The 27,525-nt window shown below is 45.5% G+C and overlaps 1 protein-coding gene across 2 annotated transcripts in view; it reads left to right on the top strand.

Moving 5' to 3' along the window:
• The window catches only part of LOC106572709 (fibronectin type III and SPRY domain containing 1-like), a 102,168-nt gene that overhangs the window by 39,598 nt on the left and 35,045 nt on the right, over nucleotides 1-27,525 (top strand). For both annotated transcript variants that reach the window (XM_045694114.2, XM_014147118.3), the window contains 4 exons: nucleotides 3,422-3,523; nucleotides 9,138-9,160; nucleotides 12,700-12,821; nucleotides 27,253-27,462. In XM_045694114.2, coding sequence (XP_045550070.1) covers nucleotides 3,422-3,523; nucleotides 9,138-9,160; nucleotides 12,700-12,821; nucleotides 27,253-27,462 — 457 coding nt within the window. The remainder of the gene's footprint in view (nucleotides 1-3,421; nucleotides 3,524-9,137; nucleotides 9,161-12,699; nucleotides 12,822-27,252; nucleotides 27,463-27,525) is intronic.

Genomic DNA, 27,525 nt, shown 5'->3' on the forward strand with positions numbered 1-27,525 from the left:
ATTCCCTATATACTGTAGTGTACCCTATTCCCTATATACTGTCCTATATACTGTAGTGTACCCTATTCCCTATATACTGTAGTGTACCCTATTCCCTATATACTGTAGTGTACCCTATTCCCTATATACTGTCCTATATACTGTAGTGTACCCTATTCCCTATATACTGTAGTGTACCCTATTCCCTATATACTGTCCTATATACTGTAGTGTACCCTATTCCCTATATACTGTAGTGTACCCTATTCCCTATATACTGTCCTATATACTGTAGTGTACCCTATTCCCTATATACTGTAGTGTACCCTATTCCCTATATACTGTCCTATATACTGTAGTGTACCCTATTCCCTATATACTGTAGTGTACCCTATTCCCTATATAATGTAGTGTACCCTATTCCCTATATAATGTAGTGTACCGTGTTCCCTATATACTGTAGTGTACCCTATTCCCTATATACTGTCCTATATACTGTAGTGTACCCTATTCCCTATATACTGTAGTGTACCCTATTCCCTATATACTGTCCTATATACTGTAGTGTACCCTATTCCCTATATACTGTAGTGTACCCTATTCCCTATATACTGTACTGTACCCTATTCCCTATATACTGTCCTATATACTGTAGTGTACCCTATTCCCTATATACTGTAGTGTACCCTATTCCCTATATACTGTAGTGTACCCTATTCCCTATATACTGTCCTATATACTGTAGTGTACCCTATTCCCTATATACTGTAGTGTACCCTATTCCCTATATACTGTAGTGTACCCTATTCCCTATATACTGTAGTGTACCCTATTCCCTATATACTGTCCTATATACTGTAGTGTACCCTATTCCCTATATACTGTCCTATATACTGTAGTGTACCCTATTCCATATATACTGTAGTGTACACTATTCCCTATATACTGTAGTGCACCCTATTCCCTATATACTGTAGTGCACCCTATTCCCTATATACTGTAGTGTACCCTATTCCCTATATACTGTAGTGCACCCTATTCCCTATATACTGTAGTGTACCCTATTCCCTATATACTGTAGTGTACCCTATTCCCTATATACTGTAGTGTACCCTATTCCCTATATACTGTCCTATATACTGTAGTGTACCCTATTCCCTATATACTGTAGTGTACCCTATTCCCTATATACTGTCCTATATACTGTAGTGTACCCTATTCCCTATATACTGTAGTGCACCCTATTCCCTATATACTGTAGTGTACCCTATTCCCTATATACTGTCCTATATACTGTAGTGTACCCTATTCCCTATATACTGTAGTGTACCCTATTCCCTATATACTGTAGTGTACCCTATTCCCTATATACTGTCCTATATACTGCAGTGTACCCTATTCCCTATATACTGTAGTGTACCCTATTCCCTATATACTGTAGTGCACCCTATTCCCTATATACTGTAGTGTACCCTATTCCCTATATACTGTAGTGTACCATATTCCCTATATACTGTAGTGTACCCTATTCCCTATATACTGTAGTGTACCCTATTCCCTATATACTGTAGTGCACCCTACTCCCTATATACTGCAGTGTACCCTATTCCCTATATACTGTAGTGTACCCTATTCCCTATATACTGCAGTGTACCCTATTCCCTATATACTGTAGTGCACCCTATTCCCTATATACTGTAGTGCAGTACTGTTGACCCAGGGCCCATCCATAGGGATCTGGTTAAAAGCGGTGCACTGTATAGGGAATAGAGATACATCCTCAGTCTGACTCAGCAGAAACTTCAGGCTGACTGCCAAACACACAGCACTTCCACAGGGAGGGATACTGTCTTTTTAGCTTTGACCTTTTTTTCGAAAAGGACATTGAACAGCACTGCAGTAAGCAGCTAGATAGAGAACCAAGATGTAATATGTTCACGGTATTATGTCTTAAAGGCCCAGTGTAGTCAAAATGTTTGGGGGTTTTTTTCTGCGTTTTACAGTATCATATTGTACTGATGAAATTAACACTGTAAAAGTGTGAAACAATGTGACCAGTGTTATTTCTTGATTTTGGTTGGTTGAAAATACAATCTACACAGGACCGTCTAATCAGCAGGTTTACATGGGCGGGGGTTTCAGCTTCCCTTTGGTGACATCACCATGTGCTAAATTGGTTAATACACCAATAGCAAACCTCTCCGCCAATAACAGCTAGGTGAGGGACCTGAGAGAGTGGTGCCAGGAAAATAACCTCTCACTCAACGTCAACATAACAAAAGGAGCTGATCGTGGACTTCAGGAAACAGTGGAGGGTGCACTCTCCTATCCACATCGACGGGACCGCAGTGGGAAAAGTTGGAAAGTTCCTCGGTGTACACATCACTGACGATCTGAAATGGTCCACCCACACAGACAGTGTGGTGAAGAAGGTGCAACAGCGCCTCTTCAACCTCAGGAGGCTAAAGAAATTTGTCTTGGCCCCCTAAAACCCTCACAAACTTTTACAGATGCAGAATCGAGAGCGTCCTGTCGAGCTATATCATGATACGGAAACTGCACCGCCTGGTACGGCAACTGCACCGCCCATAGCTGCAGGGCTCTCCCGAAGGTGGTGCGGTCTGTCCAACGCGTCACCGGGGGCAAACTACCTGCCCTCCAGGACACCTACACCACCCGATGTCACAGGAAGGCCAAAAAGATCATCCAGGACAACAACCACCCGAGCCACTGCCTGTTCACCCCGCTATCATCCAGAAGGCGAGGTCAGTACAGGAGCATCAAAGCGGGGATCGAGAGACTGAAAAACAGCTTCTATCTCAAGGCCATCAGACTGTTAAATGGCCATCACTAGCTGGCTTCCACCCGGTAACACAACCCTGCACCTTAGAGGCTGCTGCCCTACCTACATAGAATCACTGGTCACTTTAATAATGTTTACACACTGCTTTACTCATCTCATATGTATATACTGTATTCTATTCTACTGTATTTTAGTCAATGCCACTGCGACATTGCTCAATCTAATATTTATATATTTCTTAATTCCATTCTTTTACTTTTAGATTAGTGTTTATTGTTGTGAATTGTTTTTAGATACTACAGCACTGTTGGAGCTAGGAACACAAGCATTTCGCTACATCTGCTAAATATATGCACGTGACCAATAAAATTTGACTTGATTTTCAATTTTCCACTCCCCACTCAGGCAGTCCTGGCAAAAAAATTATTGCATGAGAAATATTTTTTTGCCAAAAAAAATAATTTGTGCCAATTTTAATGGAAATCTATTACATACAGTAAGGTACTTAATTGTTACCCAGAAATGATTTGATATTGATATAAAAACAGCTGCATTTGGGCCTTTTAACAGAAACAAACCTGCAAACAAGAATGTACTGTAACAGCTCAATATTTCCCTTCCCCCCCCTTTGTTCCATAGAATCAACTGACACAGAGCAGCGATGCCTTGGAGAGTGCAGAGGAGCTCCTGGAGTTTGCCAACAATGCTCTGGATACTAAAGATGAGGATGAGTTCACTAAGGTAGAGGCTGCTGGTCTGTGATGTCATACAGGATGTGGTGTGAAACAGCAGCATCTCATTGGCTGTCTAGGCCTTAGACAAGAAGATGATTTGAATGTGATCAGCTAACAAGGGATACCAGGAAGTAGGTAAAAGTCAACGTTGAATGCTGCTGGGTAACACGAGTCAGGAAAATGTTGGCCTCATCCAGCTAAATTTGGTAGATTTGTAGTCCTCCATTCTAAAGTGAAAGTTGATTTGATTGTTTTGGATTTGTTTCTAAATACAATGTGATAAAATGAATGGAAACGAATGAGAACTTTTTTGTTTTAACAAGCTTAAAATATACTTCTAAAGGTGACCCAGGAAGAATGGTTCTCTTAATTAAACTAACAAACATGATTTTTCGCCTATCAATTTCCTATATAATATTTACAGAATCTTAAAGTGGAACTGACAACGTTTTAACAACAAAAATATGACACTTTAAAAAAAAAAAAACTATTTTTACATTTTCTGACAAGCGACTACTTAGATATGGTCATTTTCACGTTTTCAAAAAATTCATAGAACGTTTGGGAATGAATAGAGTAAGTCATTTGTGAAAACTATAGCGATATACAGTGGGAAAGCGGCTGTGCTTTTGGACAATTAATAGACACTGCAGTAAATAAAACCGAATAAAAACATCTGTCTTGTCCAGGACCAGAGTCTACTCAAAGCGGTGTGCCATAGCCAATCAGAGCTACAGTATGCCTATATGCAAATAAGCCATTTGCCACACGGGCCTGTCATAATTCACTATGAACTGGACTGTGTGTTTACAGGCAGTAGGACCTGCCATCATTCACTATGAACTGGACTGTGTGTTTACAGGCAGTAGGGCCTGTCATCATTCACTATGAACTGGACTGTGTGTTTACAGTAGGACCTGCCATCATTCACTATGAACTGGACTGTGTGTTTACAGGCAGTAGGGCCTGTCATCATTCACTATGAACTGGACTGTGTGTTTACAGTAGGACCTGCCATCATTCACTATGAACTGGACTGTGTGTTTACAGGAAGTAGGACCTGCCATCATTCACTATGAACTGGACTGTGTGTTTACAGGCAGTAGGACCTGCCATCATTCACTATGAACTGGACTGTGTGTTTACAGTAGGACCTGCCATCATTCACTATGAACTGGACTGTGTGTTTACAGGCAGTAGGGCCTGTCATCATTCACTATGAACTGGACTGTGTGTTTACAGTAGGACCTGTCATCATTCACTATGAACTGGACTGTGTGTTTACAGGAAGTAGGACCTGTCATCATTCACTATGAACTGGACTGTGTGTTTACAGGCAGTAGGACCTGTCATCATTCACTATGAACTGGATTGTGTGTTTACAGGCAGTAGGACCTGCCATCATTCACTATGAACTGGACTGTGTGTTTACAGGCAGTAGGACCTGCCATCATTCACTATGAACTGGACTGTGTGTTTACAGTAGGACCTGCCATCATTCACTATGAACAGGACTGTGTGTTTACAGGCAGTAGGACCTGCCATCATTCACATTGAACTGGACTGTGTGTTTACAGTAGGACCTGCCATCATTCACTATGAACAGGACTGTGTGTTTACAGGCAGTAGGACCTGTCATCATTCACTATGAACTGGACTGTGTTTTTACAGGCAGTAGGACCTGCCATCATTCACTATGAACTGGACTGTGTGTTTACAGGCAGTAGGGCCTGCCATCATTCACTATGAACTGGACTGTGTGTTTACAGGCAGTAGGGCCTGTTATCATTCACTATGAACTGGACTGTGTGTTTACAGGCAGTAGGACCTGCCATCATTCACTATGAACTGGACTGTGTGTTTACAGGCAGTAGGACCTGTCATCATTCACTATGAACTGGACTGTGTGTTTACAGGAAGTAGGACCTGTCATCATTCACTATGACCTGGACTGTGTGTTTACAGGAAGTAGGACCTGTCATCATTCACTATGAACTGGACTGTGTGTTTACAGGAAGTAGGACCTGTCATCATTCACTATGAACTGGACTGTGTGTTTACAGCAGTAGGACCTGCTTTACTGCCATCAGTAACAACAGCGTGACCTTAGATCGTTAGAACACATTCACCAAAAGCCACAAAATACACCTGAATGGATTTCTGTAAATATATAAATAACACTGGAGTCCTCTTTCATTTGGGAACTTTACAGTCCTATTGATCAAACAACCATGAAAAGGTAGGCTCTCTCTCTCCCTCAGTTATACACATCAAGATCAACAGCTAATGCTAGCCAGATCAACAACTAATGCTAGCCAGATCAACAACTAATGCTAGCCAGATCAACAACTAATGCTAGTCAGATCAACAACTAATGCTAGCCAGATCAATAACTAATGCTAGCCAGATCAACAACTAATGTTAGCCAGATCAACAACTAATGCTAGCCAGATCAACAACTAATGTTAGCCAGATCAACAACTAATGCTAGCCAGATCAACAGCTAATGCTAGCCAGATCAACAACTAATGCTAGCCAGATCAACAGCTAATGCTAGCCAGATCAACAACTAATGCTAGCCAGATCAACAACTAATGCTAGCCAGATCAACAACTAATGTTAGCCAGATCAACAACTAATGCTAGTCAGATCAACAACTAATGCTAGCCAGATCAACAGCTAATGCTAGCCAGATCAACAACTAATGCTAGCCAGATCAACAGCTAATGCTAGCCAGATCAACAACTAATGCTAGCCAGATCAACAACTAATGCTAGCCAGATCAACAACTAATGCTAGCCAGATCAACAACTAATGCTAGCCAGATCAACAACTAATGCTAGCCAGATCAACAACTAATGCTTGCCAGATCAACAACTAATGCTTGCCAGATCAACAACTAATGTTAGCCAGATCAACAACTAATGCTAGCCAGATCAACAACTAATGCTAGTCAGATCAACAACTAATGCTAGCCAGATCAACAACTAATGTTAGCCAGATCAACAACTAATGCTAGCCAGATCAACAACTAATGCTAGCCAGATCAACAACTAATGCTAGCCAGATCAACAGCTAATGCTAGCCAGATCAACAACTAATGCTAGCCAGATCAACAACTAATGCTAGCCAGATCAATAACTAATGCTAGCCAGATCAACAACTAATGCTAGCCAGATCAACAACTAATGCTTGCCAGATCAACAACTAATGTTAGCCAGATCAACAACTAATGCTAGCCAGATCAACAACTAATGCTAGCCAGAGAAAGATGAGCTAAAATCTAACGAGGGAACATTAGATAAAACCTCAAACTTTTTCAGCTAATTGGTCGTCAACATTGCACTGATAAACGATGGGTAATATTAGTCTGCTCGCCCTTCTGCAGCTCGTCCTTCTGCAGCTCGCCCTTCTGCAGCTCGCCCTTCTGCATTCTGCAGCTCGCCCTTCTGCAGCTCGCCTGCCAATGCATGCTTGTCCCAACCCACGTTTTGACAACTGAATGGGAACTTGCCTGCCCGCCCATTTGATCAATACCAAATGTTTTATTTATTTTCATTTCACCTTTGTTTAACCAGGTAGGCTAGTTGAGAACAAGTCCTTTATTGAACCAGGTAGGCTAGTTGAGAACAAGTTCTCATTTGCAACTGCGACCTGGCCAAGATAAAGCAAAGCAGTTAGACACATACAACAACACAGAGTTACACATGGAGTAAAACAAAACATACAGTCAATAATACAGTAGAAAAATAAGTCTATATACAATGTGAGCAAATGAAGTAACATAAGGGAGTTAAGGCAATAAATAGGCCATGGTGGCAAAGTAAATACAATATAGCAATTAAACACCGGAATGGTAGATGTGCAGAAGATGAACGTGCAAGTAGAGTTACTGGGGTGCAAAGGAGCAAGATAAATAAATAAATACAGTATGGGGATGAGGTAGATAGATGGGCTGTTTACAGATGGGCTATGTACAGGTGCAGTGATCTGTGAGCTGCTCTGACAGCTGGTGCTTAAAGCTAGTGAGGGAGATATGAGTATCCAGCTTCAGAGATTTTTGCAGTTCGTTCTAGTCATTGGCAGCAGAGAACTAGAAGGAAAGGCGGCCAAAGGAGGAGTTGGCTTTGGGGGTGACCAGTGAGATATACCTGCTGGAGCGCGTGCTACGGGTGGTTGCTGCTATGGTGACCAGTGAGCTGAGATAAGGCGGGGCTTTATCTAGCAAAGACTTGTAGATGACCTGGAACCAGTGGGTTTGGCGACGAATATGTAGCGAGGGCCAGCCAACGAGAGTGTACAGGTCACAGTGGTAGGTAGTATATGGGGCTTTGGTGACAATACGAATGGCACTGTGATAGGCAAATACATTTCATTGATAACTAAGTGTGCGTTCGTAAATTGCCTCCAGTGTGTTTGAGTGCTCTCTGCGTTCATAAATTCAGAGCGTTTTGCTCTCCGAGCAAACACTATTGACACTGGACGGTCTGGCGGAGGAGTAGGGTTGAACCGAACATTCCTCACAACAGCAGTCAAGCTAACTGGCTAAAGTTGGCTAGCTACTTCCAGACACAAATGAGAACACCTCACGCTCACCAGCTGGTTAGGCTGTTATCTATAGCGTTGGTGACTGTAACTGTGCTGTAACTCTTTCTCCTTACGTTTACTGACACCGGTCATATTCAACAGGTGTTGCGAGTTTGTAAATGTGCCTGTTTTTCTGCGCTTTGAGATATGCTAACTGGATAACAGTCGTTCAAGCTCAGCATAGCTAGTGAGCTAAGCGATTCACATCTCTTGCTAGCTAACCAAAATAACACCTGCATCTCTAGCTGTGTATAGCCACCGAAAAACGATATGAGGGGAAAACAAATCAGTCACTCCTCCAATGATATGGCATCCTCCTAGCAGCTAGCTAGCTAGCTAACGTTGGGCTCTGTGTTTTTATCTTGCTACATAAATAGATACGCTAGCCTATTAGTCACGTTATGACTGACGTGTGATCATTTCCCTTGCTAGTTTGATTATATTGACATTCCCAGCCGTAGTTACATTCGTCCGTTTTTGTCCAAAATATTGAACTGAAGCAGTGCATCCCGAATGGGGGCAGCAAACAATGTACCAGGCCAGCTGGGATTTACAATCTGATTAGGATTAATTGGGGATTAGCAAGAAATGTATTGGTGAATTATATTAATCAAGCATTGAACTGCATCCATCTATTCTGCCAACAATACCTTACTGTACGTCATGGAATGTTGAGTCAAATATAAATTATTTTTATAAAGTTGGTTTTGTAGCATAAATTAGGAATTTCTTTTTACATTTTTGACTGGTATTATGATTGTCTGTTTATTTCATATCTGCAAAGTAGTTAAAAACGTAGTCAGTTCCACTTCAACTGATATTTAAATCCAAAGTCATGCTGCTTTTTTTCCTGTGTGATGTTGAGCTCTACTCAGCTTCTTGCTGTGCATGAGGGCCCTGCCTGCGTGTCCCGGTCCACTACAGCCACTGAGCAGAACACTGCTGCATGCCCACCAACCCTCACCTGCATGGCTGTACTAACCAACTGTACTCTTCTTCTTTCTCCTCTTCCTCTCCTCTCCTCTTCTTCCAAGGCTGCCAAGCAGATCAAAGATAGGTAGGTATACTCGTCCCTTGTCTAGTCTGTGGACATGTCTGTTATCGGCTGCAGTGAGAAGCCTTGCTTAGTGAATAGATGAGATAGATAGAGAGATAGTTTAGCAGATGTATTTTTGCTATTTTCATCAGTAGTCCAATGTCAGTGAACTGATAGTAACATGTACTTGACCTACACTACCGTTCAAAAGTTTGGGGTCACTTAGAAATGTCCTTGTTTAAAAAAAAAATATATACTGCTCAAAAAAATAAAGGGAACACTTAAACACATCCTAGATCTGAATGAAAGAAATAATCTTATTAAATACTTTTTTCTTTACATAGTTGAATGTGCTGATAACAAAATCACACAAAAATAATCAATGGAAATCCAATTTATCAACCCATGGAGGTCTGGATTTGGAGTCACACTAAAAATTAAAGTGGAAAACCACACTACAGGCTGATCCAACTTTGATGTAATGTCCTTAAAACAAGTCAAAATGAGGCTCAGTAGTGTGTGTGGCCTCCACGTGCCTGTATGACCTCCCTACAACGCCTGGGCATGCTCCTGATGAGGTGGCGGATGGTCTCCTGAGGGATCTCCTCCCAGACCTGGACTAAAGCATCCGCCAACTCCTGGACAGTCTGTGGTGCAACGTGGCGTTGGTGGATGGAGCGAGACATGATGTCCCAGATGTGCTCAATTGGATTCAGGTCTGGGGAACGGGCGGGCCAGTCCATAGCATCAATGCCTTCCTCTTGCAGGAACTGCTGACACACTCCAGCCACATGAGGTCTAGCATTGTCTTGCATTAGGAGGAACCCAGGGCCAACCGCACCAGCATATGGTCTCACAAGGGGTCTGAGGATCTCATCTCGGTACCTAATGGCAGTCAGGCTACCTCTTGCGAGCACATGGAGGGCAGTGCGGTCCCCCAAAGAAATGCCACCCCACACCATGACTGACCCACCGCCAAACCGGTCATGCTGGAGGATGTTGCAGGCAGCAGAACGTTCTCCACGGCGTCTCCAGACTCTGTCACGTCTGTCACGTGCTCAGTGTGAACCTGCTTTCATCTGTGAAGAGCACAGGGCGCCAGTGGCGAATTTGCCAATCTTGGTGTTCTCTGGCAAATGCCAAACGTCCTGCACGGTGTTGGGCTGTAAGCACAACCCCCACCTGTGGACGTCGGGCCCTCATACCACCCTCATGGAGTCTGTTTCTGACCATTTGAGCAGACACATGCACATTTGTGGCCTGCTGGAGGTCATTTTGCAGGGCTCTGGCAGTGCTTCTCCTGCTCCTCCTTGCACAAAGGCGGAGGTAGCGGTCCTGCTGCTGGGTTGTTGCCCTCCTACAGCCTCCTCCACGTCTCCTGATGTACTGGCCTGTCTCCTGGTAGCGCCTCCATGCTCTGGACACTACGCTGACAGACACAGCAAACCTTCTTCCCACAGCTCGCATTGATGTGCCCTCCTGGATGAGCTGCACGACCTGAGCCACTTGTGTGGGTTGTAGACTCCGTCTCATGCTACCACTAGAGTGAAAGCACCGCCAGCATTCAAAAGTGACCAAAACATCAGCCAGGAAGCATAGGAACTGAGAAGTGGTCTGTGGTCCCCACCTGCAGAACCACTCCTTTATTGGGGGTGTCTTGCTAATTGCCTATAATTTCCACTTGTTGTCCATTCCATTTGCACAACAGCATGTGAAATTTATTGTCAATCTGTGTTGCTTCCTAAGTGGACAGTTTTATTTCACAGAAGTGTGATTGACTTGGAGTTACATTGTGTTGTTTAAGTGTTCCCTTTATTTTTTTGAGCAGTGTATATTAAAATAACATCAAATTGATCAGAAATACAGCGTAGACATTGTTTATGTTGTAAACGACCATTGTAGCTGGTAACGGCAGATTTTTGTATGGAATATCTACAGAGGCGTTCAGAGGCCCATTATCAGCAACCATCACTCCTGTGTTCCAATGGCACGTTGTGTTAGCTAATCCAAGTTTATCATTTTAAAAGGCTAATTGATCATTAGAAAACCCTTTTGCAATTATGTTAGCACAGCTGGAAACTGTTGTGCTGATTTTAAAGAAGCAATAAAACTGGCCTTCTGTAGACTAGTTGAGTATCTGGAACATCAGCATTTGTGGGTTCGATTACAGGCTCAAAATGGCTAGAAACAAAGACCTTTCTTCTGAAACTCGTCAGTCTATTCCTGTTCTGAGAAACGAAGGTTATTCCATGCAAGAAATTGCCAAGAAACTGAATATCTTGTACAACGCTGTGTACTACTCCCTTCACAGAACAGCGCAAACTGGCCCTAACCAGAATAGAAAGAGGAGTGGGAGGCCCCGGTGCACAACTGAGCAAGAGGACAAGTACATTAGAGTGTCTAGTTTGAGAAACAGACGCCTCACAAGTCCTCAACTGGCAGCTTTATTAAATAGTGCCCGCAAAACACCAGTCTCAACGTCAACAGTGAAGAGGCGACTGGAACACAGGAGTGATGGTTGCTGATAATGGGCCTCTGTACACCTATGTAGATTTTCCATTAAAGAATCTGCCGTTTCCAGATACAATAGTCATTTACAACATTAACAATGTCTACGCTGTATTTCTGATCAATTTGATGTTATTTTAATGGACACATTTTTTTATGTTTTTATTTTTTAAGGACATTTCTAAGTGACCCCAAACTTTTGATTGGTAGTGTATGTGTGGTTACATGTTATGTGGTTACATGTTATGTGTGGTTACATGTTATGTGTGGTTACATGTTATATGTGGTTACATGTTATATGTGGTTACATGTTATATGTGGTTACATGTTATGTGTGGTTACATGTTATATGTGGTTACATGTTGTGTGGTTACATGTTATGTGTGGTTACATGTTGTGTGGTTACATGTTATGTGTGGTTACATGTTGTGTAGTTACATGTTATGTGAGGTTACATGTTGTGTGGTTACATGTCGTGTGTGTGGTTACATGTTGTGTGGTTACATGTTATGTGGTTATGTGTCGTGTGTGTGGTTACATGTCGTGTGGTTACATGTCGTGTGTGTGGTTACATGTCGTGTGTGTGGTTACATGTTATGTGGTTACATGTTGTGTGGTTACATGTCGTGTGTGTGGTTACATGTTATGTGGTTACATGTCGTGTGTGTGGTTACATGTCGTGTGTGTGTGGTTACATGTTATGTGGTTACATGTCGTGTGTGTGGTTACATGTCGTGTGTGTGGTTACATGTCGTGTGTGTGTGGTTACATGTCGTGTTGTTTGTTTGCTGTGACTGATCCCAGGTAAGTGACGTGGTGTGTGTGTGTCTATGTTAGCTGGAGGGTGGTCTGAAAGACCCCACACACACCAGAACGATGGATGATCATGTCTAACTGAGTGCCGCTGACCAGAATATATTTTGTAGAATCATCAAAAACATACTTTACTCATTGGCACTCAGAAGGTGTTGCCAATAAGCTTCCTTTTTGTTCTCTGCTGTTTCAGCTGGTAGGGTGGTGTTAGTCTGTCTCACTGTGCCTTGTTCTTACAGGGTAACCATGGCCTCAGCCTTCAGACTGACCATGAAGCCCAAGGCCACAGACAACATGAACCATCTGATGGTGGACTTCACCCAGGAGAGACAGCTTCTCCAGAACCTGAAGTTCCTGCCTGGTACGTGATGAGACTATGGCTTCCGTCCCAAATGACACCCTGTTCCCTATACGGTGCACTACGTTTGACCCCTCGTCAATAGGGCCCTTGGTCACAACGAAACACTTTTTCTTCCTGGCACTGATTTTACTGAGAGCAGCTATTTTGAACTGCAAGTCACTCTGGATAAGAGCGTCTGCTAAATGACTCAAATGTAAAAGTAGTGCACTATATAGGGAATAGGGCCCTGGTCAAAAGTAGTGCACTGTATAGGGAATAGGGCCCTGGTCAAAAGTAGTGCACTGTATAGGGAATAGGGCCCTGGTCAAAAGTAGTGCACTATATAGGGAATAGGGCTCTGGTCTATAGTAGTACACTATATAGGGAATAGGGCCCTGGTCTAAAGTAGTGCACTGTCTTTGGGGTTGTCCTCAGGTGCCTGAGACGATGTGGACCAGGTTGTCCTCAGGTGCCTGAGACGTAGTAGATGTGGACCAGGTTGTCCTCAGGTAGTCCATGATCAGCTGCTTTGTCTTTCTCACATTGAGGGAGAGGTTGTTGTCCTGGCACCACACTGCCAGGTCTCTGACCTCCTCTCTATAGGCTGTCTCGTCGTTAAGGGAGAGGTTGTTGTCCTGGCACCACACTGCCAGGTCTCTGACCTCTCTATAGGCTGTCTCGTCGTTAAGGGAGAGGTTGTTGTCCTGGCACCACACTGCCAGGTCTCTAACCTCCTCTCTATAGGCTGTCTCGTCGTTAAGGGAGAGGTTGTTGTCCTGGCACCACACTGCCAGGTCTCTAACCTCCTCTCTATAGGCTGTCTCGTCGTTAAGGGAGAGGTTGTTGTCCTGGCACCACACTGCCAGGTCTCTGACCTCCTCCCTATAGGCTGTCTCATCGTTGAGGGAGAGGTTGTTGTCCTGGCACCACACTGCCAGGTCTCTGACCTCCTCCTATAGGCTGTCTCGTCGTTAAGGGAGAGGTTGTTGTCCTGGCACCACACTGCCAGGTCTCTGACCTCCTCCTATAGGCTGTATCATTGTTGTCGGTGATCAGGCCTACCTCTGTTGTGTCATCAGCAAACTTAATGATGGTGATGGAGTCGTGCCTAGCCATGTAGTCGTGGGTAAACAGGGAGTACAGGAGGGGACTGAGCACGCACCCCTGAGGGGCCCCCGTGTTGAGGATCAGCGTGGCAGATGTGTTGCTACCTACCCTCACCACCTGGGGGCAGCCCGTCAGGAAGTCCAGGATCCAGTTGTGGAGGGAGGTGTTTAGTCCCAGGGTCCTTAGCTTAGTGATGAGCTTGGAAGACACTATGGTGTTGAACGCTGAGCTGTAGTCAATGAACAGTATTCTCACATAGGTGTTCCTGTTGTCCAGGTGGGAAAGGGCAGTGTGGAGTGCGATTTGAGATTGTATCATCTGTGGATCTGTTGGGGTGGGTCCAGGGTTTCTGGGATGATGGTGATGATGGTCTGTGGATCTGTTGGGGCGGTATGCTAGTTGGAGTGGGTCCAGGGTTTCTGGGATGATGGTGATGATGGTCTGTGGATCTGTTGGGGCGGTATGCTAGTTGGAGTGGGTCCAGGGTTTCTGGGATGATGGTGATGATGGTCTGTGGATCTGTTGGGGCGGTATGCTAGTTGGAGTGGGTCCAGGGTTTCTGGGATGATGGTGATGATGGTCTGTGGATCTGTTGGGGCGGTATGCTAGTTGGAGTGGGTCCAGGGTTTCTGGGATGATGGTGATGATGGTCTGTGGATCTGTTGGGGCGGTATGCTAGTTGGAGTGGGTCCAGGGTTTCTGGGATGATGGTGATGATGGTCTGTGGATCTGTTGGGGCGGTATGCTAGTTGGAGTGGGTCCAGGGTTTCTGGGATGATGGTGATGATGGTCTGTGGATCTGTTGGGGCGGTATGCTAGTTGGATCCAGGGTCCAGGGTTTCTGTGGTTATTTAGTTCATACAGAAGGAAGAGCTTTCCTCTCCTAACGTTATTCATTCAGCCTGTGCATGGCGCTGTCAGAATGTATGAAAAGCACAGGGGTAGTGGTAGTCAGCACAGAGGTAGTGGTAGTCAGCACAGAGGTAGTCAGCACAGAGGTAGTCAGCACAGAGGTAGTGGTAGTCAGCACAGAGGTAGAGGTAGTCAGCACAGAGGTAGTGGTAGTCAGCACAGCGGTAGTCAGCACAGAGGTAGTGGTAGTCAGCACAGAGGTAGAGGTAGTCAGCACAGAGGTAGTGGTAGTCAGCACAGCGGTAGTCAGCACAGCAGTAGTGGTAGTCAGCACAGCGGTAGTCAGCACAGCGATAGTCAGCACAGCGGTAATGGTAGTCTGCACAGCAGTAGTCAGCACAGCGGTAGTCAGGGGGGCGGTAGTCAGCACAGCGGTAGTCAGCACAGCGGTAGTGGTAGTCAGTACAGCGATTGTGGTAGTCAGCACAGCAGTAGTGGTAGTCAGCACAGCGGCAATCAGCACAGCGGCAATCAGCACAGTGGTAGTCAGCACAGTGGTAGTCAGCACAGCGGTAGTCAGCACAGCGGTAGTCAGCACAGCGGTAGTCAGCACAGCAGTAGTCAGTACAGCAGTAGCGGTAGTCAGCACAGCAGTAGTCAGTACAGCAGTAGCGGTAGTCAGCACAGCGGTAGTCAGTACAGCAGTAGCGGTAGTCAGCACAGCGGTAGTCAGCACAGCGGTAGTCAGTACAGCGGTAGTGGTAGTCAGCACAGTGGTAGTCAGCACAGCGGTAGTGGTAGTCAGCACAGTGGTAGTCAGCACAGCGGTAGTCAGTACAGCGGTAGTGGTAGTCGGCCTGCCAGGGGGCGTGGCGTTGTAGTAGTGCTCTAACAAATGACCCTCCATCTTTGAGCTACGGACAATCTGACATCATGCGTCCCAAATGGCACTCTATTCCCTATATAATGCACTACTTTAGACCAGAGCCCTATGGAACCCTATTCCCTATATAGTGTACTACTATAGACCAGAGCCCTATTCCCTATATAGTGCACTACTTTAGACCAGAGCCCTATTCCCTATATAGTGTACTACTATAGACCAGAGCCCTATTCCCTATATAGTGCACTACTTTAGACCAGAGCCCTATTCCCTATATAGTGCACTACTTTAGACCAGAGCCCTATTCCCTATATAGTGTACTACTATAGACCAGAGCCCTATTCCCTATATAGTGCACTACTTTAGACCAGAGCCCTATTCCCTATATAGTGTACTACTATAGACCAGAGCCCTATTCCCTATATAGTGCACTACTTTAGACCAGAGCCCTATTCCCTATATAGTGTACTACTATAGACCAGAGCCCTATTCCCTATATAGTGCACTACTTTAGACCAGAGCCCTATTCCCTATATAGTGTACTACTATAGACCAGAGCCCTATTCCCTATATAGTGCACTACTTTAGACCAGAGCCCTATTCCCTATATAGTGCACTACTTTAGACCAGAGCCCTATTCCCTATATAGTGTACTACTATAGACCAGAGCCCTATTCCCTATATAGTGCACTACTTTAGACCAGAGCCCTATTCCCTATATAGTGTACTACTATAGACCAGAGCCCTATTCCCTATATAGTGCACTACTTTAGACCAGAGCCCTATTCCCTATATAGTGTACTACTATAGACCAGAGCCCTATTCCCTATATAGTGCACTACTTTAGACCAGAGCCCTATTCCCTATATAGTGTACTACTATAGACCAGAGCCCTATTCCCTATATAGTGCACTACTTTAGACCAGAGCCCTATTCCCTATATAGTGCACTACTTTAGACCAGAGCCCTATTCCCTATATAGTGCACTACTTTAGACCAGCACCCTATTCCCTATATAGTGCACTACTTTAGACCAGAGCCCTATTCCCTATATAGTGCACTACTTTAGACCAGAGCCCTATTCCCTATATAGTGCACTACTTTAGACCTATTTGGGACGTAGTCATGGACTGGTCTGACTGGAACACACCTCTATCCCATTAGTATTCTGGGATCGCAGTCGGCCAGAGGGACAGACAGACAGACAGACAGACAGACAGACAGACAGACAGACAGACAGACAGACAGACAGACAGACAGACAGACAGACAGACAGATCTCAGTCGGCCAGAGGGAGGAATGTACAGACAGACAGACAGACAGACAGACAGACAGACAGACAGACAGACAGACAGACAGACAGACAGACAGACAGACAGACAGACAGACAGACAGACAGATCTCAGTCGGCCAGAGGGAGGAATGTACAGACAGACAGACAGACAGACAGACAGACAGACAGACAGACAGACAGACAGACAGACAGACAGACAGACAGACAGACAGATCTCAGTCAGCCAGAGGGAGGAATGTACAGACAGACAGATTGACAGACAGACAGACAGACAGATCTCAGTCGGCCAGAGGGAGGAATGTACAGACAGACAGACAGACAGACAGACAGACAGACAGACAGACAGACAGACAGACAGACAGACAGACAGACAGACAGACAGACAGACAGACAGATCTCAGTCAGCCAGAGGGAGGAATGGACAGACAGCTAATTTATTTTTCTTTCAGAGCAACAGAGCATCAGCTGCCACAACAGTCATCCAAAGATTCTCCAGAGACTTTCTCTTTCGTGGTCGAAATGTAGAGCAGATCCGTTCGGACTCTTTTTGTAGATGTTCTAGAGGATTCTAGGGAGCACCAAGCCTCGTCTTTATCGGGTTATAATGACTGGCCCTCCTATTGGGAATATTAGGGATTTCTGTGCTGCCTCATATCCAGGCTCATCTGATGATGACTCCCCCCTCTTCCTCCTCTTCCCAGCGCTGTGTCACACAGGGTCCCTAAGGCTCTGCACCAGCGCTCGACCCCAGATGATGCACTAAATATTACTCTGGCTGAACTGGCACTGAATGTAGGTGCTCAGAGCTAGCCACTCAACAAAGACTAAAAATAACCCAGAAAAAAATAACTATTTCCTTAGGGAACTAACCTGGGCAGTAGTCCTTTCTCATACTAGTCAACCCCTCCATAAACATTTTCATTTTAGTCATTTAGCAGACGCTCTTATCCAGAGCAACTTACAGTAGAGTGCATACATTTTTATTACATTTTATGTACTGGTCCCCCGTGAGAATCGAACCCATAACCCTGGCGTTGCAAGCGCCATGCTCTACCAACTGAGCTACAGTGGGACTACTAAACTACTGTTGTAATGTGCTGTATGGTTGTGTAGCTATATGGATGTATGGCTGTGTAGCTATATGGATGTATGGCTGTGTAGCTATATGGATGTATGGCTGTGTAGCTATATGGATGTATGGCTGTGTAGCTATATGAATGTATGGCTGTGTAGCTATATGGATGTATGGCTGTGTAGCTATATGGATGTATGGCTGTGTAGCTATATGGATGTATGGCTGTGTAGCTATATGGATGTATGGCTGTGTAGCTATATGGATGTATGGCTGTGTAGCTATATGGATGTATGGCTGTGTAGCTATATGGATGTATGGGCTGTGTAGCTATATGGATGTATGGCTGTGTAGCTATATGGATGTATGGCTGTGTAGCTATATGGATGTATGGCTGTGTAGCTATATGGATGTATGGCTGTGTAGCTATATGGATGTATGGCTGTGTAGCTATATGGATGTATGGCTGTGTAGCTATATGAATGTATGGCTGTGTAGCTATATGGATGTATGGCTGTGTAGCTATATGGATGTATGGCTGTGTAGCTATATGGATGTATGGCTGTGTAGCTATATGGATGTATGGCTGTATGGCTGTGTAGCTATATGGATGTATGGATGTATGGCTGTGTAGCTATATGGATGTATGGCTGTGTAGCTATATGAATGTATGGCTGTGTAGCTATATGGGTGTGCAGCTATATGAATGTATGGCTGTATAGCTATATGGATGTATGGCTGTGTAGCTATATGGCTGTGTAGCTATATGGCTGTGTAGCTATATGGCTGTGTAGCTATATGGCTGTATGGCTGTGTAGCTATATGGATGTATGGCTGTGTAGCTATATGGCTGTGTAGCTATATGGCTGTGTAGCTATATGGCTGTGTAGCTATATGGCTGTATGGCTGTGTAGCTATATGGATGTATGGCTGTGTAGCTATATGGATGTATGGCTGTGTAGCTATATGGATGTATGGCTGTGTAGCTATATGAATGTATGGCTGTGTAGCTATATGGATGTATGGATGTATGGCTGTGTAGCTATATGGATGTATGGCTGTGTAGCTATATGGATGTATGGCTGTGTAGCTATATGGATGTATAGCTGTGTAGCTATATGGATGTATAGCTGTGTAGCTATATGGATGTATGGCTGTGTAGCTATATGGATGTATGGCTGTGTAGCTATATGGATGTATGGCTGTGTAGCTATATGAATGTATGGCTGTGTAGCTATATGGGTGTGCAGCTATATGAATGTATGGCTGTATAGCTATATGGATGTATGGCTGTGTAGCTATATGGGTGTGCAGCTATATGAATGTATGGCTGTATAGTGACTGGGTTACTAGTAGCTTGAGAGGTGAGAACTGCTTGTGTAGCTTCTACAGGTTGAGGACAAATCCTTCTCAAGCTGACCATTGTCTGTCTGTGTGTGTCGGTGTGTGTTTGCATTGGTACATCAGCTTGCCTGTACACATTGTTGTGGACCTGGAGCAGCTTTGAGGGCAATCGGTCAGAGGAATGGCTAGACTCGAGAACTGCTTGAATAGGTCAGAGGAGTGACTAGACTAGAGAACTGCTTGAATCGGTCAGAGGAGTGGCTAGGCTAGTGAACTGCTTGAATCGGTCAGAGGAATGGCTAGACTATAGAACTGCTTGAATCGGTCAGAGGAATGGCTAGACTAGAGAACTGCTTGAATAGGTCAGAGGAGTGGCTAGACTAGAGAACTGCTTGAATAGGTCAGAGGAGTGGCTAGACTAGAGAACTGCTTGAATAGGTCAGAGGAATGGCTAGACTAGTGAACTGCTTGAATAGGTCAGAGGAATGGCTAGACTAGTGAACTGCTTGAATCGGTCAGAGGAGTGGCTAGACTAGAGAACTGCTTGAATAGGTCAGAGGAGTGGCTAGACTAGAGAACTGCTTGAATAGGTCAGAGGAATGGCTAGACTAGTGAACTGCTTGAATAGGTCAGAGGAATGGCTAGACTAGTGAACTGCTTGAATCGGCCAGAGGAGTGGCTAGACTAGAGAACTGCTTGAATAGGTCAGAGGAATGGCTAGACTAGTGAACTGCTTGAATAGGTCAGAGGAATGGCTAGACTAGTGAACTGCTTGAATCGGCCAGAGGAGTGGCTAGACTAGAGAACTGCTTGAATAGGTCAGAGGAATGGCTAGACTAGAGAACTGCTTGAATCGGTCAGAGGAGTGGCTAGACTAGAGAACTGCTTGAATAGGTCAGAGGAATGGCTAGACTAGAGAACTGCTTGAATAGGTCAGAGGAGTGGCTAGACTAGAGAACTGCTTGAATAGGTCAGAGGAGTGGCTAGACTAGAGAACTGCTTGAATAGGTCAGAGGAATGGCTAGACTAGTGAACTGCTTGAATAGGTCAGAGGAATGGCTAGACTAGTGAACTGCTTGAATCGGTCAGAGGAGTGGCTAGACTAGAGAACTGCTTGAATAGGTCAGAGGAGTGGCTAGACTAGAGAACTGCTTGAATAGGTCAGAGGAATGGCTAGACTAGTGAACTGCTTGAATAGGTCAGAGGAATGGCTAGACTAGTGAACTGCTTGAATCGGCCAGAGGAGTGGCTAGACTAGAGAACTGCTTGAATAGGTCAGAGGAATGGCTAGACTAGTGAACTGCTTGAATAGGTCAGAGGAATGGCTAGACTAGTGAACTGCTTGAATCGGCCAGAGGAGTGGCTAGACTAGAGAACTGCTTGAATAGGTCAGAGGAATGGCTAGACTAGAGAACTGCTTGAATCGGTCAGAGGAGTGGCTAGACTAGAGAACTGCTTGAATAGGTCAGAGGAATGGCTAGACTAGTGAACTGCTTGAATAGGTCAGAGGAATGGCTAGACTAGTGAACTGCTTGAATCGGTCAGAGGAGTGGCTAGACTAGAGAACTGCTTGAATAGGTCAGAGGAATGGCTAGACTAGAGAACTGCTTGAATAGGTCAGAGGAATGGCTAGACTAGAGAACTGCTTGAATCGGTCAGAGGAGTGGCTAGACTAGTGAACTGCTTGAATCGGTCACCCTTTACGTGTGTTTGTACGTTTTACTATGCTTGTGAGTTCTAGAAGTCCTCACGAATAGTAAGCCAACAAAAATTCAGAGTGAGGACATTTTTCTGGGCTCCTGGGGAGGATGGAGGCTCCTGGGGAGGATGGAGGCTCCTGGGGAGGGTGGAGGCTCCTGGGGGGGGTGGAGGCTCCTGGGGTGGATGGAGGCTCCTGGGGGGGTGGAGGCTCCTGGGGAGGATGGAGGCTCCTGGGGAGGATGGAGGCTCCTGGGGGGGATGGAGGCTCCTGGGGTGGGTGGAGGCTCCTGGGGGGGTGGAGGCTCCTGAGGTGGGTGGAGGCTCCTGAGGTGGGTGGAGGCTCCTGGGGAGGATGGAGGCTCCTGGGGGGGGGGGTGGAGGCTCCTAGGGAGGATGGAGGCTCCTGGGGAGGATGGAGGCTCCTGGGAGGGATGGAGGCTCCTGGGGTGGGTGGAGGCTCAAAATAATGGCTGTAATGGAGTGAATGGAATGGTATTGAACACATGATACCACTCCATTATTGTGAGCCGATCTCGCTCCTCAGCAGCCTCCAGGTAGCTTAGCGGTTAGAGAGGCGAGCCAGCAGCCTGAGGCTTGTGAGTTTGAATCCCAGGTCTGAAACATCTGGCGGGAAATGCCATTGCCTGCCGTTATGCCCTTGAAACAAGGCACTTGAACCCCACAACAACAGTTCCACGGGTGCCCAGTGTTGGGTTAAAAGCAGAAGTCACATTTCGTTAGGACCTTGTGTGTAACTGACCAATAAAGATATAATAAAAATAAATCTTTGTTATTTTAATCTTATATGGTTGCATAATCCGTGTGAGAGGGGCAGTGTGCGTTCCGTATAACTAGGAAGTCTGTGGCTGCTCTACTCTCGCTGTTCCTCAGAGCTAGTAGACATGCTCACTGGACCGTGTGAGCAGAAAGAGACAGAAATAATCATCACAGGGCAGACTAGCCTCTACCTCTGTCACATGATTGGAGAGCAGTCTGTTTGACATTTTTTTAAATGCATTTCCTGCAATTCTACAGTTTGAAGTTATTTATTATGCCTCTTGAGGGATGGAGGGGTATATGGAGGGCAATACAGTGCATTTGGAAAGTATTAAGACCCCTTGACTTTTTCCACATTTTGTTACGTTACAGCCTTATTCTAAAATCGATTAAGTAGTTTTCCCCCCCCCCTCATCAATCTACACACAATACCCCATAATGACAAAGCAAAAACAGGTTTTTAGGCATTTTGAAAAAAACTGAAATCACATTTACGTAAGTATTCAGACACTTTACTCAGTACTTTGTTGAAGCACCTTTGGCAGCGATTACAGCCTTGAGTCTTCTTGGTTATGATGCTACAAGCTTGGCACACCTGTATTTGGGGAGTTTCTCCTATTCTTCTCTGCAGATCCTCTCAAGCTCTATCAGGTTGGATGGGGAGTGTTGCTGCACAGCTATTTTCAGGTCTCTCCAGAGATGTTAGATCGGGTTCAAGTCCGGGCTCTGGCTGGGCCACTCAAGGACATTCAGAAACTTGTCCTGAAGCCACTCCTACATTGTCTTGGCTGTGTGCTTAGGGTCGTTGTCCTGTTGGAAGGTGAACCTTCACCCCAGTCTGAGGTCCTGAGCGCTCTGGAGCAGGTTTTCATCAAGGATCTCTCTGTACTTTGCTCCGATCATCTTTCCCTTGATCCTGACTAGTCATAGTTGATCAGGATGTTGATTGTGGCCTGTGGAATGTTGTCCCACTCCTCTTCAACGGCTGTGCAAAGTTGCTGGTTATTGGCGGGAACTGGAACACGCTGTCGTACACGTCAATCCAGAGCATCCCAAACATGCTCAATGGGTGACATGTCTGGTGAGTACATCATGCATACTAACCTTCACACACAATACCCATATCCAACAGACACCGGTCAGTCAACCACACCATCAACTACGACAACAAGACACAGACCATGTCATGGAAAGATTTTACTATATTTTAGTAAGATTTTAGGTGACTTAACCTAGTTCCTGGTGCTGAGCTTGATGTTGATGCCTCCTGAAGATGTTGATGGGATCGGACTCTAAATGGAACACAGTCACGTTAGCCTCTGTGGTATTTAGTTTGCTAGCTAGCTAACGGTTAGCTAACGTAACCTAACAAAGCTAACGTTAGCTTGAAAAGTTCCAAATCACAGATAGCAGCTGCCTATTTACATTGATATGCTTTGGAATGTCTAGCCAGCGTATTATGAAAGCTAGCTAGCTAGATTTTGGTTAAGATAAACAAATGTAGTTTGCTAGCTAGCTAGTTAACGTTAGCTTGACTTATTTTCTGCTGTGCTGATGTTAACTGATAGCTCCCTCTTTGAAGTGAAGTGGAAAATCCATAGAATAGCATCACTGTTCAATGTTCGACGACATGGCAACCCCATCAGTTGAGACTTCAGTTCTGTTTCGAAGGCCTCTGGCTGAAAGTGCTGGCTACAAACTCAGAACTTTTTATATTTCTCACACCTCCACGGAGCGGTCCTCCACATCCCGAAATCGCTATGAATTCTGGATATTGTGGTTTGCTTACAACCAGGCAATGTAGTTGGCCCGTTTTCTACCGTTGAGATGCAGAAACGCTCGTATTTGCGTGTAGTACGAAATTCTACATTTTTAATACACATATATGTTAATAACACATTAATGGACATGCATAGAGTAAAATGCCCCTTTAAAATAACTGTCCAGTTAAAATCTCACTCTTAAAAATGTATATTCTGTTAACTCATTCCCAAATAATGTTTTTATTTCGTCCTATACTCGTATTTGTGGCCAAAGAATGAATTGTAGAAAAAAACACTACAAAAATTCCACCTCAAACAGACCGCTTAAAAAAAAAAAGCTAGCTATTTACTCATAGAGGACGATGCTGGCCAATCAGCGATCTACTCGCGTGAATATTTTTGATGTCCGTTATACGTCCACACCATTCTGTTGTTGAGGTTACGGCCCTGCCACACCAGAGCATGTGAGCAGAGTTGAGCAGTCGGAAATCCCGCTCATCGCTCAGGTAGCACCTGTCACTCCACATCCTTTTCAACCGCTCCATTCATGAAAATCACAATTTAACCGACACCCATCTATTTGTGTGTCTACCTGGACCTACCAATTGATATTAAAGTATTGAAACCAAATCATATGATTTCAATGAAAAGTAACTTTATTAAACAACATGAAACCGTAAAAAAACGTTCATCATTTCAAATAGGCTACATGTCATATTAAACAGCACCGACAGGATGACTTTGGTCTTTTTGGACAGCCGGACACTGAAAGGATGACTATTGGATTTTTGGACAGCCGGACACCGACAGAATGACTTTGGTCTTTTTGATATGGCTGATTTTAAGATCACTTTATTCGTCAATTGTACAGTCGTGGCCAAAAGTTTTGAGAATGACACAAATATTAATTTTCACAAAGTCTGCTGCCTTAGTTTGTATGATGGCAATTTGCATATACTGCAGAATGTTATGAAGAGTGATCAGATGAATTGCAATTAATTGCAAAGTCCCTCTTTGCCATGCAAATGAACTGAATCCCCCCCAAAAACATTTCCACTGCATTTCAGTCCTGCCACAACAGGACCAGCTGATATCATGTCAGTGATTCTCTCGTTAACACAGGTGTGAGTGTTGACGAGGACAAGGCTGGAGATCACTCTGTCATGCTGATTGAGTTCGAATAACAGACTGGAAGCTTCAAAAGGAGGGTGGTGCTTGGAATCATTGTTCTTCCTCTGTCAACCATGGTTACCTGCAAGGAAACACGTGCCGTCATTATTGCTTTGCACAAAAAGGGCTTCACAGGCAAGGATATTGCTGCCAGTAAGATTGCACCTAAATCAACCATTTATCGGATCATCAAGAACTTCAAGGAGAGCAGTTCAATTGTTGTGAAGAAGGCTTCAGGGCGCCCATGAAAGTCCAGCAAGCGCCAGGACCATCTCCCAAATTTGATTCAGCTGCGGGATCGGGGCACCACCAGTACAGAGCTTGCTCAGGAATGGCAGCAGGCAGGTGTGAGTGCATTTGGTGACGAACAATGCCTTTTCCAGCATGATGGAGCACCTTGCCATAATGCAAAAGTGGGGTTGCTTCTCAGCCAAGGGAGTGGGCTCACTCACAATTTTGCCTAAGAACACAGCCATGAATAAAGAATGGTACCAACACATCCTCCGAGAGCAACTTCTCCCAACCATCCAAGAACAGTTTGGTGACGAACATGCCTTTTCCAGCATGGTGGAGCACCTTGCCATAAGGCAAAAGTGATAACTAAGTGACTCGGGGAACAAAACATAGATATTTTGGGTCCATGGCCACACTGGGTGCCCGTGGAGCAGTTGTTGTGGGGGGTTAAGTGCCTTGCTCAAGGGCAAAACGGCATCTAGGATTTGATACCAACAGCCCTCCAGTTGCCAGTTTACTTCCCGCCAGATTGTCTTCCCTATCAGATGTTTTCCCCCGGGATTCGAACTGGCAAACCTCCGGTTGGTGGCTCGCCTCTCTAACCGCTAGGATACCTGGCAACCCTCCGGTTGGTGGCTCGCCTCTCTAACCGCCAGGATACCTGGCAACCCTCCGGTTGGTGGCTCGCCTCTCTAACCGCTAGGATACCTGGCAACCCTCCGGTTGGTGGCTCGCCTCTCTAACCGCTAGGATACCTGGCAACCCTCCGGTTGGTGGCTCGCCTCTCTAACCGCTAGGATACCTGGCAACCCTCCGGTTGGTGGCTCGCCTCTCTAACCGCTAGGATACCTGGCAACCCTCCGGTTGGTGGCTCGCCTCTCTAACCGCTAGGACACCTGGCAACCCTCCGGTTGGTGGCTCGCCTCTCTAACCGCTAGGATACCTGGCAACCCTCCGGTTGGTGGCTCGCCTCTGTAACCGCTAGGATACCTGGCAACCCTCCGGTTGGTGGCTCGCCTCTCTAACCGCCAGGATACCTGGCAACCCTCTGGTTGGTGGCTCGCCTCTCTAACCGCTAGGATACCTGGCAACCCTCCGGTTGGTGGCTCGCCCCTCTAACCGCTAGGATACCTGGCTACCCTCCGGTTGGTGGCTCGCCCCTCTAACCGCTAGGACACCTGGCAACCCTCCGGTTGGTGGCTCGCCTCTCACTGTACAGTAACATGTATAGCATGTTACTGTACAGTGACGGCGTTACAATTTAGGTTCTTATCAGTGACCAAATCTGCCATTTTCAACCTGTAAACGGGATGACCGAGGCTGTGAGTGGAAAGGGCTACCATAGACAGGATGTTTGAAAAGGTCCTAAAGGCTGGTGTTAACACCAGTGGTGAGACCTTGACCTCTAGAACCTGAAGGCTGCTGTTAACACCAGGGGTGTTAGTACCAGGGGGTGTTAATACCAGGGGGTGTTAGTACCAGGGGGTGTTAATACCAGGGGGTGTTAGTACCAGGGAGTGTTAGTACCAGGGGGTGTTAGTAACAGGGGGTGTTAATACCAAGGGGTGTTAGTACCGGGGGTGTTAGTACCGGGGGGTGTTAGTACTGGGGGGTGTTAGTACCGGGGGGGTGTTAGTACCGGGGGGGTGTTAGTACCGGGGGGGTGTTAGTACCAGGGGGTGTTAGTACCGGGGGGTGTGAGTACCGGGGGGTGTTAGTACCGGGGGGGTTAGTACCAGGGGGTGTTAGTACCAGGGGGTGTTAGTACCAGGGGGTGTTAGTACCAGGGGGTGTTAGTACCGGGGGTGTTAGTACCGGGGGTGTTAGTACCAGGGGTGTTAGTACCTGGGGGTGTTAGTACCAGGGGGTGTTAAGGGGTGTTAGTACCAGGGGGTGTTAAGGGGTGTTAGTACCAGGGGGTACCAGGGGGTGTTAGTACCAGGAGGTGTTAAGGGGTGTTAGTACCAGGAGGTGTTAGTACCAGGAGGTGTTAGTACCAGGGGGTGTTAGTACCAGGGGGTGTTTTCTGTCATATTAATAAGACAGATCTGTCACACTCCTCTTATTTTTTTATAATAAAAAAATGTAAATAAAAAAACAACATGAATGATAGGAATTATTGATTGTGATATGTACGAATTGATGAAGTTAGAACATTTTCCAAAAAAAGCTTAGACTCATTTATTTACCAATATCTTCCTATGCAAAGATCTTGTCCAGCTTTTAAAGATGCCTTCCTCTCTATGTCATTCCAGTCCCCTGGGCCCCAGAGATGGAGGTAGGGGACTGTCTGGTGTTAGACAACACGGTGTCCGTAGCCTGGAAGATGCCAGTGGAGGACAGTAAGATAGACCACTACATACTGGAGTACAGAAAGACCGACCACGAAGGACTGCCACGCATCAAAGACCAACGGTGCTGGGAGGTGGTGGACAACATCAAGACCACAGAATACTCACTGTCCGGTACGGAGCTAGAGTAGACCTACTGTAGCCTGGTCCCAGATCTGTTTACCAAACTGGCAGTTT

Source organism: Salmo salar, chromosome 01 (assembly GCF_965601325.2).
Source record: "Salmo salar chromosome 01, fSalSal1, whole genome shotgun sequence".
NCBI classification, from domain to species: domain Eukaryota; kingdom Metazoa; phylum Chordata; class Actinopteri; order Salmoniformes; family Salmonidae; genus Salmo; species Salmo salar.